This window comes from Electrona antarctica, assembly GCF_951216825.1.
Source record: "Electrona antarctica genome assembly, chromosome: 22".
NCBI lineage: Eukaryota > Metazoa > Chordata > Actinopteri > Myctophiformes > Myctophidae > Electrona > Electrona antarctica.
In genome coordinates, this window is record NC_136805.1 from 27327019 (window position 1) to 27339733 (window position 12715).

A 12715-nucleotide genomic window follows, 5' to 3' on the forward strand; every position below is an offset into this window, starting at 1 on the left:
CTGCTCAGTTTCAATTCACTGCCCTTTAAGATTTTATGCTTATTTGTTTTTAGTTATTTTATTGTACACTGCTGGTCCTAAATGCCTAATTTGCAGTGGCAATGCCAGTAATAAATGCAGCAAATATACAATATGATAACCTAGTATGTATTTTAACATAGTTAATTCATTATGTATCCCATAAATTGATTGAAGTTCTCTAACTTTCAACTGTCTGAAAATTCCATGGTATGTCAGCTATTTCTAACCTGACTCCGCCAGATGGGGCAGCAGAGAGTACACTGGGTTCCCCCCTCCTGCTCCCATCTGGGAACTCTCAGGCAGACTTGATGCCCGGCCACAAAACGGCCTGGCCAATCAGCAGCAGCTTCTAGCAGCTTCTAGCAGCAGCTTCTAGCTTCTAGCTGCTGCTGATTGGCCAGGCCGTTTTGTGGCCGGGCATCAAGTCTGCCTGAGAGTTCCCAGATGGGAGCAGGAGGGGGGAACCCAGTGTACTCTCTGCTGCCCCATCTGGCGGAGTCAGGTTAAGCTATTTCACCAGCTGTGAGAAAAGCGTTTGTGTCTCTCACCCCAGGTGTGGGTTGACGGCCATGGCCGAGGGGTGGCCCAGATCGGTTTTGACCAGGTGTTTCCTGTAGCGCCCGTCCAACATGGCCACCTCTATCCTCCTCACCCTGGAGTCTGCCCAGTATAGGTTCCTGTTTACAAAATTACAAACCTACAGTTGGGTGCCACCGATATTGTCCCTTATCATTTGACCCATTTAGGCCTGACCTCAAAATTTAAAAAAATCCTTCTAAATCCTCCAGTTTTCTGAAATAAATATTTTCACGATTTTTCAAAAATAGCAGACCTACAAAGCTCGTAGCGTGCCACTCGGTGGCGCGCTATGAGCTTGTAGATATGCTATTTTTCAATAGCTAAATTATAACAATGTTTAAAACACCAAAAGGGGTTCCCGCCCAAAATGGGTTAACTGTCCTTTTGCGCAGATCACGCAAACCTCAGCAAAAAGAAAAGGACAATATCGATGGCCTCCAACTGTAACAGTATGTTCAGTTTGGGGAATCTGATATTCATTCATCATTTAATTATCTCTAAAAAAATAATTGCTTTGTGGGCTGTAGACAGCCACAGACAGATATTCCCTGGTGTTTTTCTGAACGGTTTACCAAGACAATTGCAAACAAAGGAAATATACATAAAATGAGAAAAGAAGACTATAAGGCCACCTCACCTGCCCACCCAGTCTACTGCAATTCCGTCTGGGCTGGTGATGTACTTGATGCCAAGGTCAACGGCAGCACCGATGTTGTTGCTGCCATCATCCACTGTTGGTAAGTATGCCCTCTTAATGGCACCTGGTATCGCGTCCTTAGCAGCCACAGTGAAGTACACCATACCTGGTCAAATATATGGGTGTCATTATCCATGATCTCTTTAAGTTCTTTATTAACTTCTCTCATTATTGTTGAGATGTTGTCTTTTCAAAGTGAGGAGCCACTGCCATTTTTGTGTGTGTATATGAGTATATGATGGGTGGATGTGTGATCCACCCATCATTATATATTCTGCATTCTTTCTGCCCATTAGACCTTTTACACAGCAGCCACTGTGGCATTAATAAGTAATAGGTTAAACCAGCCAACACAGGCAAAATACAGTTCTGTTCCATTCAGGTGGAAGCCAGAGCGGGTGCTGCTATTGAACTTGTTGGCTCACTGAAAAGGCTCTGGTACAATAAATTGAACTGAACCTTAGAGTTCACTGTCTTTAGACCATGTCTTTCAGTATGCATGTGTGTCCGGCATACACGTGCGCTTGTGCGTGCGTGCGTGCGTGCGTGCATGTGTTTGTTTGTGTCTCACTGAGTCCAGTGTTGTTGTGATCCCAGTCATAGTCCAGGGCCATGATGCGGCCCTCCTCCTCCTCGAGGAAGTCGTGGTAGGCCTCCGTCTGCAGGTTGAACCTCCGGATGCGAATGTTCTCTGGCAGGACCAGCAGGGGAACAGACCCTGAGGGACAACAAGGCCGACCAATAGCAGGTAGTAGTGGTTTACTTCCACAAGACATTGGGCAAGCAACGACGTTCATGATAATGTTAAAACGAATTATTATTATTTATTATAAATAGAATTTCGGCCATATGTCTTCAGCAGGTCCCCAGAGATACTGCAGGGGATCTTTCACCCTCGCTTCCCTATTCTGCTATTCTGGGGGGAACATTAGCCGACAATAGAAGCTACAAGCTCACAACGTGTCAGACGTGTTGTGAGCTTGTAGAATGGTGATTTTTGGCGAAGAGGTTTGGTGGTGTACAGGGACAAAAGAGCAGACCAAGTAAGTAGGAGCCAAAGGACAGGTTTACAAGATATTGAGGGTTTAAGTGGTTAAATGCCTGAAAAGACACATTTAACATGAATCCGATATACTGAGGGGTCCCTGCTTCATCTCTCTGCAGCTAAGGGGTTGAAGACCACTGATAAAGGGCATAAGTGGACCAACTGACACTGACACACACTGACAGTTCAGAAGCCAGAGTGACAGTAAATGGTAAATGGTAAATGGTGCATTTATATAGCGCCTTTATCCAAGGCACTTTACAGAGATTGTGCATTACATTCACCCATTCACACACACATACATACACCGATGGCAGCGGAAACCATGCAAGGCACCAACTAGCACATCGGGAGCAATTAGGGGTTCAGTGTCTTGCTCAAGGACACTTCGACAGTAACTCTGCGGGAGCCCGGGTTCGAACTGGCAACCTTACGGTTACCATCCAGGCACTCTACCCCTGAGCCACCGCCGCCCCAGTGTGAGTGGTGTGCGATGTTCTGGTGTAAACCGTCTCACCTTCAGCCTCACACATGCCGCCGGCTCCCACGGAGCGGTACCCAGGAGCACACTCGCAGTCATATCCGCCCTTCCTGTTCTTACATGATTGGGGGCAGGTACCATACACCTCACACTCATTAATGTCTGCAAGAGATGTTGGAATGACATTTTTAACATACAACGCACACTGGAAATAGTTCATCTTTCAATTACATTTTCAATTCAAAGGGCTTTATTGGCATGAGAAAACATACGTTTACATTGCCAAAGCAGAAAGCACAATACAACAATACAGCAATAGAGAGTATGCACATGCTTAAAGTGAATGGCACATCGAGTGGCAAATCGAGTGGCAAAGCAACATGCAAAGTGAGTTTAACATTGTTTAATGTCGTTTAATGCAATCAGATATGACTTTTCTGTGTGGATGTATGGGCTGTGAAGGCCAGAAAGTAGTTTTTTGCCACTCAGTAGGCGTTCCTACATAACTTCCTGGTTTGATGATGATCACGCGCATACCCTCTATACAATCAAAACAAAGAATATGTACATTTGAAAGTCAGAATCGACTTTCACTGGACAACTATGTAATTAGTCCAACCGTGTGGAATGTATGGATGCATGTGCTAATAAAACGTATTTAAATTTTGCTTTGGTGCTCATATTAACTTTAGTAACTTAAGTATTGTGTTTTGTTTTAGCACATGCATCCATACATTCCAGATTCCATAGGGCTGGACCACACATACAGGTATGACATCATCAACAGGACCGAAGCGGTCCCTATTGAGTGCAAGACAAACTATTTCTAAATAAATAAAATATTGAACGTGTTTTTAATTTCTAATTTGAGCTACTGGAACCCAATAGCGCCCTGCTTGGCACTCAGCATCAAGGGTTGGGGGCAAGTCCCTGTGACGGGGTGTAGCCTACATGTACATCAAGCTGCCTCACGCTGGCCTGGGCCATAGCTTAATGGTCCAGGCACCTTGGCTGGTAATCCAGTCTGGCAGTGTGCCGCGGGTTCGACTCCCGATCCCGACGGCCTTTACTGCATGTCACCCCCCCCCCCCCATCTCTCTCCCCATTTCCTGTCAGCCTACTGTCTGTCCCGCCATAAAAAATATAAAATAAAGGCAAAAGCCAAAAAAATAAAAAGAAGAAAAAAAAAAAGCTGCCTCACGCTACGGAAACAGGAGATAGGCTCTGTGGGCCTATGGGCCACATACTGTAGCTATAGAACCGTTGGTTCCCATGGCTACTTACTGTACTACTGTACAGTGCTCACATACAGCACAGTATGGATTACATTTAGAAGTAGGAGCCCCTTCAAACACCTCAAAGTGTCCTCTACAGTATGACCAATGCACTGTACATGTTATATGTTTCTTATAATATTGCTGCTATTTAGTTATTATCTATTTGTTATTTCTTATTAATGTTGCTACAAAGTAGAATTTTACTATTTTGTAATCATATATAAGGTGCAACACTACAATCTGGAATTTTGAATCTTGGAAGAGACATGGCTGTTACATAATTTGAATGAAATATATTTTTTCAATTACATTGATTATTATAATTGCTCTAGGAGTCATTGTCAACCCTTTAAACATTAATAGTGCTGTAATTATCTGTACTGTACTGTTCTGTCTTTTTCTTTTTTTTAAATACCATTTTGAATTAAAACCCATGTCATTGTTGTTTGGTGTCCACAGGCCTCCATACCACTTCTCACAACAAATGACATGCTTTTATCTGCGCTGTGCGCTCCCTCAGGAGGTATTTTCAGGCAAGCTAATAAAAGCCTATTTTGTTTTCAGTTGAATTCTAAGAGGGACAGCATCATAAATGGAAGAGGTAGGAACGGTTGCAGTCGTTAAAAACAATATTAAATATTTATCGTGTGCATATCTGGTTGGGTTTGCAGCAAGGGCAAACACCCTTGGTCTGTGTACTGCAGGCGTATTTCTTTGTGTGGGTGTGTGCGTGTGTGCGTCCATGTGTGCACCGCGCACGTGAATGCCCACACCTACAGAAATCTGTCAGTGCATACTCAAGCAATTCTAGCTCTCTAGTGACTAGTCTGTCGGGTGGAAACCTCATATGTCTGTAAAACTGTTACTTTTCAGGATTTCAAATTCAAAAATAACATAAATAGCAGATTGACAAGATCAAAGCGCGTCACTTCGTGCCACATTTTGAGCTGGTAGATCTGCTATTTTGTGTGACACCGTATAACGGAGTAGGGCATTACTAAAGCACAAAAAGTTAAAATATGGAGATGAGAGGTTTCTGCCAGACAGCACTTACACACATTCAACTGTGTGTGTTTCTGTGTACGTGCAAGGATGCATGAGTGAACTTGCAAAATTGTTTGTGGACACAGGCTTGTGTGTGCGGCTGTGCGCGTTGCATGTGCGCGGTGTGCGTGCATGCGTACCTAGGCAACTGTAGGTGCTGTCTGGATCCACTTTGTATCCAGGATTGCAGGAGCAGATGAATCCTGTACCGTTGAGGTTGGTGCACGTGTGCTGGCACAGCTTCTCTTCACAGTTGCGGTCAGGGCCGAAATCTGGAGCCAGACAAGACAGACAAACATATACTGTAAAAATCCTGAGGATTCATTTAACTCATAACTGCGCATAAGTGTAACCAAATCGTCCGGTAAGGGTCCATTTGGTTACATTTTTGACAGAGTAGGCACTAGGCAGTGGTTCCATTGAAAGGTACTTTTGATTGATTGATTGAAAAAATGTATTAACAGTTTGCAGAATTACAGTACATTTCAAGCACAAACTCAATACAAAGGCTGTTAACTGTGAGTGGACGACCCAATTAAGCATTACACTTGTTTCCAATAGGGTCCACAATGTTCAATTCATCAAAAGATGCATGTATTTTTGACACAGAGTAAAAATACTGAATGTAGATAAGATGCATCCACCTTTCAGTGTCAAGACATGTTCATATACGGTAGCTGAATGAATCAGCTATCCAACATGTTTTGCTCATAAACATATTTGCAGTTACCTATCATTTAAATAACAAATTCATATCAATCATTTTACAGCAGATGTAGTCTTACAGCAGTTTAATTTAACCACCACTGAAGGTGATATTTGGAGCTTCAGTTCTTTAACAGACCTTAGTTGTGAATTGTTATTAGTTTGCAGACTTTATTTAATTTTTTTTACTTATTTTGTTTTCGAAACAACAATGAATAACAGCAACAAGTAGTGATTGGAGATAAAAATGTGTGACATTAAAATAAGCATGAGGACATTTCCGCTAATAAATTGATAAGCCAGTATTTTCCTGCTCTGAAGGTGAACAGTGGCACTCACTGCAGCCTATCTCGTCAGTGAGGTCACCACAGTTGTCGTTGTGGTCACACACATAGGGCAGAGACACACAGTGTCCGTTGGTGCATTTAAACTCCTCCAGAGTGCACGGGGGCAGGGTGGGCTCCCGGCCTAGGAAGAGACAGACGCACAAACACACAGACAGGACAAAAACACATGAACATAGATATTCATAAGCGTGCACCTGCACACAGTGGCAGGCAGATACGTATGAATAAACTTACAGAATTTACGCTCACATGGCAAAAATGAACATCATCACATTCATCTTCAGCTTTCTATTCAACTGTTACTCTAATCTCCTCCCCCAAATAATTTCCTGTGAGTGATTTTGCCTAATTATGCAATTATGGCTGCTTTTTAATATATGCTCTATATAATTTCAGGTACTCTGACCGATAGACATTCTTAGATCCTGTTCCAAGAATGTCCTTGATATAAATGATCGTTCAGGAGACATTCATGTTCAGCATGATCCCTGGTCAGTGATTACAGTGATGCATGTATTTGTGTCTGAACCATTACAGGCCAGGTTAGGGCTGTGTTTAAATGGAGCAGCAGCTGTAACATGATTGAATATCATAATGCATTTGCTCAGCATGAGCAGCTGCATTCCAAGAACTAAAGCTACGCTCATGGGACATTTAATATAATGTGTGCAGGGCTGTTGTAAATCTGTGTTTTAGTGTGTTTGAGTATGCTGTGTATGGGTGTTAGCACTTTTCAAAAACAAAGTCTTCAATTTGACAAGTTTAGAATAAAAACAGATGAGATCTAAAACTTACTGTATATAAACAAGATAAAATAATAGTTTAGGGGTGCAACAGCTAATCAAAGTAATTGATTTAATTGATTATGAAAAATATACAGATTTTCAAAAATAGCGATCTATAAGATCTCAGCACGTCACATTAACATTTAGATCTACAGGAGAGACATACAGAGGTCTTCCTTCTCATCACTGCCGTCTCCACAGTCATCCTTTTCGTTGCACAGCAGGCCAGCGTAGATACAGTAACCGTTGGCACAGCGGAACCTGGACGGCGTCTCACAGGTGATGTTCACTGGACACACACACACACACACACACACACACACACACACACACACACACACACACACACACACACACACACACACACACACACACACACACACACACACACACACACACACACACACACACACACACACACACGTGTCACTTCACAACAACAACAACAAAGAACCCTGTGCATGAATGATGATGTTTATGTATAAGCATTGTATGACACGCAAAGTCACGCTTACAGCACAAACTGAGCTCCTCGTCGGAGGCGTCCCCGCAGTCGTCGATGCCGTCGCACACCCAGCCCTGGTGCACACAGAGGTGGTTCGCACACTGGAACTGATGATGATGACACCAACGGCCCCCTGGGAAACGCGTGGCTGGAGGTGGTATTTAGGAGAGAAAGCAGTCAAGTCAGCCTAGGTGCCCAGACGGTTGAGCTAACCGTCCGGGCCGAGAAGACTATGTTCTTGTTAACCGCTATCAACCTGGCAAGTCATTTGGTCGTGTCATTATAGGCTAAAATTATAGCCTATAATATAAGATATATAAGATATATAAGATATATATATATATAAGATATATATTATAAGATAATAATAAGTATTATTATTATTATGAATATCGTTGCTGTCCGGAGGAAACCTCATAACTCAATTTTTGAGGTTTTTGATTTTTTTTGGCATAAATCAGTGCTGTTGAACACCCTTTATGTCTGTGTGTTGTTTCGGAAATATTGAACCAATGGAAAGTAGTAAAAAGTGCTCTTAACTCCATTGGACCCTCAAAATGTCTGCTAAAGCAACTAACTCCACCACCTCTCTCCCTCTCATGGAATTGAAAATATATAAAGTTACAACACCAACTTTGATGAGGCTGTATTGCTTTGTTTTAAAAATATAAGGTTTTCTTAATTTCCAAATGTATATTTTTCATTTCCTGAAAGTTTTCCTGAGTTATGAGGTTTCCTCCCGACAGCAGAGATATGCATATTTTTTATATTGAAGTTTTTCTTATTTTCAAATAAAAATGAATCTTAAAAAAATAATTGCTGATCTACAAGCTCACAACGCATCGTGATGAAACGCATTGTACATGTTTTTTTGGGTTAACACCAGTGCAAGACGAGTATAAAGTAAAGCTTACGTGGTTACTTAATGCCCTACTTCAGCATCCAACTGGCTACAAACAGTCACCTCATGTTAGAACATCAACACTTACGACAGGTGGTCTCATCTGACAGATCCAGACAGTCAGCTCGTCCGTCGCACTGCAGAGCTGCAGGGACACAGTGACCCGACAGACACTGGAAGAAGCCTGGATGACATGTCTGTAACTCTGCAAGGAGAGCGGAGGGGGACAAGTATGGAATTAGAATAGTGCCATTAGTTGAAACTTAAATAAAAGGTTTTGAATGTCTGAAAATATGTTTGCAATACAAAAAAATCGTTCTGAATCTCTGAAAATATTTTTGCAAGACTATACGAAAAAGTCCTTCTGCACACCTACAATGGACAGGTGCGTCGGATAACAGGAAACTGATAGGTAGAAAAAAGAGAATCCCGCACACTGTCTTCACTTAGGTTGGTTTTTATTGCAACGTTTCGGTCGTCAGACCTTCATCAGGCATAAAGCAGTACTGACAAACAGTCAGCATAAATACATCTCTGAGATCAGCGGGGGCCAATCAAATGACACACACCAATCCGTTACCATGGAGAGGGACTGCCCACAGGTGAGTACAGGTGGTATATTTTTTCCATGATAAAAGGAACATTTATAAATATACACAAAATAGAATAAGATAGCTACAATAACAAGACTGAAATTTCGCTTTGAATCTCTGAAAAAAGTTTTGAATCTATGAAATAAGTTTTGATAGGCCGAAAGGGATTTTCAAATCTCTGAAAAAACATTTTACAGTGTTTCACCCAGGCATTTTCAAATTATCAAGTTTGTCACATACACTGCTTCAGAATTTACTTTTTGGCACTGTTTTCCCTTTGTTTCCATGTTTGAAACCTCGTAAAGTCCAAACTTAAAATAAAGGGTGTGTGTGTGTGTGTGTGTGTGTGTGTGTGTGTGTGTGTGTGTGTGTGTGTGTGTGTGTGTGTGTGTGTGTGTGTGTGTCAGGGCCCACTCACACTGGTGTGTGTTAACGTGTCGGATACGTACTGTATATTCTGTGTGTGTACTCACCACAGTCTCGTTCATCTGAGTTGTCTCCACAGTCGTTCTCATGGTTACAAACCCAGATGCCAGGGATGCACTGCTCGTTGTCACAGCGATACTCACTCTCAGAGCATGGCCTTGGTTCTGCACCACACACACACACACACACACACACACACACACACACACACACACACACACACACACACACACACACACACACACACACACACACACACACACACACACACACACACACACACACACACACACACACACACACACACACAGTATCAGAATGGGGTGCTGACATATACTAAAACTCTCACTGCGGTTGTTAACAGAAAGGTTTTGGTATATATGATCTAGTATGTGCATAAAGAATTCAGTGAGAATTATCCAAATCTCTGGAACACCAACATCTGGATTGATGTTTGGATGAATTAAAGGCTCACACTGCTGTCAATACATGTAATTGTCCATTCACAGAATGGCCATGAATGGACTATTTTCCTGGTAAAAACAAACAAACATTATCTTCAATGAAATCCACAAAGCTTCTTAAAAACAAATCAAACAAACTATGATTGGCAAAAATGTCAATATACTGTGAGTCAATGTGCTGGCAGACCGTGGTATGATCATGGTGTTTCAACTAAAGTATGGTGTATGGATGACAAATGGGAAGTCACGGACAGATGAAAGAATGGGTCGATGGGTGGACAAAGGGACGAATGACAACGAGGCGAATGTGAAATATAACGGCACTCACGGCAGTCCCTCTCATCGGAGCCGTCCCCGCAGTCGTTGGCGCCGTCACACTGCCAGCGAATGGGAACGCAGAGGTGGTTGTCACAACGGAAGTCTCCCAGAGGGTCACAGGTCACTGCCTCTGTAATTAAAGCACGTGGTCAGTACAATCTCATTCTACACTTCAGTACTGTACAACATGCAAACCAGGACATGGTTTAGATGCCTCTTCATTGTAAAAGGGTGAATTTTACGCCTGAAGCAGTCTCTATACTCAGGCTGTAGTCTGTAATATACTGTACATAACACAAAGAAAAGACAGACACAGTGACCTAAGTAATTCGCGGCATAGTAACCGCTTTGTGAACCATAAGCTGTCAATTTTGAGTCATCAGATAAAAAAACACACTATCAAAATGTCTCTCTGTCATGCATAGGGATGGAGCTCGTTATTTTTTATTGATAACAAGCACCTTATAGATCAGGCTTATCGAGTCAGGTTCTTATAGAGCCCACTATTATTCTGTGAAAAGACGGCAGATGACAACAGTTGTGAGTGACTGTGAGTTTGTGGTTGACCGCCATCTAAAATTAAATGAACACGACAAAAGTTAACCATTAATCTGTGCAAAAAGTGTTAAATGGCCAAATAATATCACTTGCACTACATTTTACTAGGGACTTCAAATACAGTTGTTCTACTTTTCTAACAGACAATTGACCTTTTTACTTTTGGAAAATAATAGACACCCAGGCAGCGCTGGTTGGCAGATATCAATACACCTTTAGACTGACATGTTTGTGCCAGCATGGGTGATTAGATTTATTTCTTCATCGCCTCTTGTCTTGATTGTTTAACCATGACGTCATTGGCCACTATGTTCGATAACAGGCTTGATAAGCCCACAGCTTATTGATATCGGGTACTCAATAAGCTTGTTAGCAGGTTTTTTTTTAGGTATCAGGTATCAGGTTTCAAGATCCATCCCTAGTGACTCACGCACACAGCAACACACACTCACCACAGCCCTGCTCATCACTGTTGTCGAGGCAGTCGTTGGTGCCATCACATCTGGCCCACTGAGGGATACAACGATAGTTGGTCTTACAGGAAAACTCTGTGTCCTCGTCACACTTGTAGTCCGGACCCCCTGGGGTGGGGGGGAGGGGGGGGGGGTAGAGTGATGACAGGGACGGTGATTAAGCAATAGAGAGAGAGAGAGAGAGGCGGGGGATGGGGAGAGAATAGAGGGAGAGAAGGGTGAGGGAGAACGGTTGAAAACAAATTAATTAGTGTCAGGGGATGTGAGCAGAGAGAGAGAGGGGAGAGAAGGGAATGATAATAGGAACAGATAGAGAGAGAGAGTAATGGAGAACAGAAGACGGATGAAATGGCGAGGGAAAGAAAGGGAGGGAGGTAGAGATGGTGGAATGGGAGAGAGAGAGAGTGAGATAGTGGTACGTATGGTGAGAGTGACAGGAGGAGATAGTGAGTAAGGGATTGTGAAACAGTAGAGATAGAGAGATAGAAAGATAAACAAGGTAAGGATGAGCAAAAACAACAAGCGTTTATTAGCACCTCTGCAGATCACATTGATTTCAGAACGCATGCTTTTGAATTTGTGTTGGTATGTGCAACACAAATAAATTAATTTGCGCCGATTCATCACAAACGCCGCTACGTGTATTGATTATGCATCCACATAAAACCGCAGGAATCCCATGCTTCATTAAGCCATCAGCTCCACCGTGCGCTGGGTATTGACAATCCCATCAATCTCTGTAATATATCATTAGCTGTTCATAATGAGTAGGAGTTCATTAGATTCATTGGCACGCAGGCCACATGGTTATGGAGACCTTTCCGTACGGAGGTTATAGGTTTCAATCCCCCCAGCAATCAAAGTACTGAAGGTCAGCCATTAATCTGTCCTGTTGACAAAACCCTGAAACACTGAACAGCTCCAGGGGCGCTGCCCTCTCTAAAGGTACGGTACTTTCAGACGGGCACCGATTAACGCAGACGTTGTCGCCTGGATCAACGACAGGTCTGCTCCAGGTCTGCTCATGAGGGTCTGGATCAACGACAGGTCTGCGTGCGTGCGTGCGTGCGTGCGTGCGTGCGTGCGTGCGTGCGTGCGTGCGTGCGTGCGTGCGTGCGTGCGTGCGTGCGTGCGTGCATTTGCAGATTGCTCGACCGGTCTAACTGGACAAGAGACGAAACATAATGCAAAGTCCCACATACTGCAAGTTTCAAACGGCTCGTCAGAATTGTCCCCGCAGTCATCCTGGGCGTCGCACACATAGCTGGTGGGCACGCAGCGACCGTTGGCACACTGGAACTGGCCTGGCTGACAGGTCTTCTGGGCACAGCCGTCCGGGTCCTCGTCGCTGCCGTCGGAGCAGTCGTTGAAGCCGTCGCAGTGCCAGGATACTGGGACGCACTGCTTGTTCTTACACTGGAACTGGTTCACCTCACACCGGTGGTCACCTGCACGGGGGACAGATCAGAACTCAAAACAGAGACAGGTAAACCAAG

At 43.3% G+C, this 12715-nt stretch overlaps 1 protein-coding gene across 1 annotated transcript in view; it reads right to left on the reverse strand.

Annotated features, from left to right (window-relative positions):
- Positions 1-12715, reverse strand: part of lrp2b (low density lipoprotein receptor-related protein 2b) — a gene marked incomplete at its 5' end in the record, with an annotated part of 65057 nt that overhangs the window by 7545 nt on the left and 44797 nt on the right. The window contains 13 exons of the mRNA XM_079492141.1: positions 570-698; positions 1238-1403; positions 1869-2015; positions 2860-2985; positions 5285-5416; positions 6189-6317; positions 7148-7270; positions 7497-7634; positions 8476-8592; positions 9454-9570; positions 10199-10318; positions 11199-11327; positions 12422-12667. Coding sequence (XP_079348267.1) covers positions 570-698; positions 1238-1403; positions 1869-2015; positions 2860-2985; positions 5285-5416; positions 6189-6317; positions 7148-7270; positions 7497-7634; positions 8476-8592; positions 9454-9570; positions 10199-10318; positions 11199-11327; positions 12422-12667 — 1819 coding nt within the window. The remainder of the gene's footprint in view (positions 1-569; positions 699-1237; positions 1404-1868; positions 2016-2859; positions 2986-5284; positions 5417-6188; positions 6318-7147; positions 7271-7496; positions 7635-8475; positions 8593-9453; positions 9571-10198; positions 10319-11198; positions 11328-12421; positions 12668-12715) is intronic.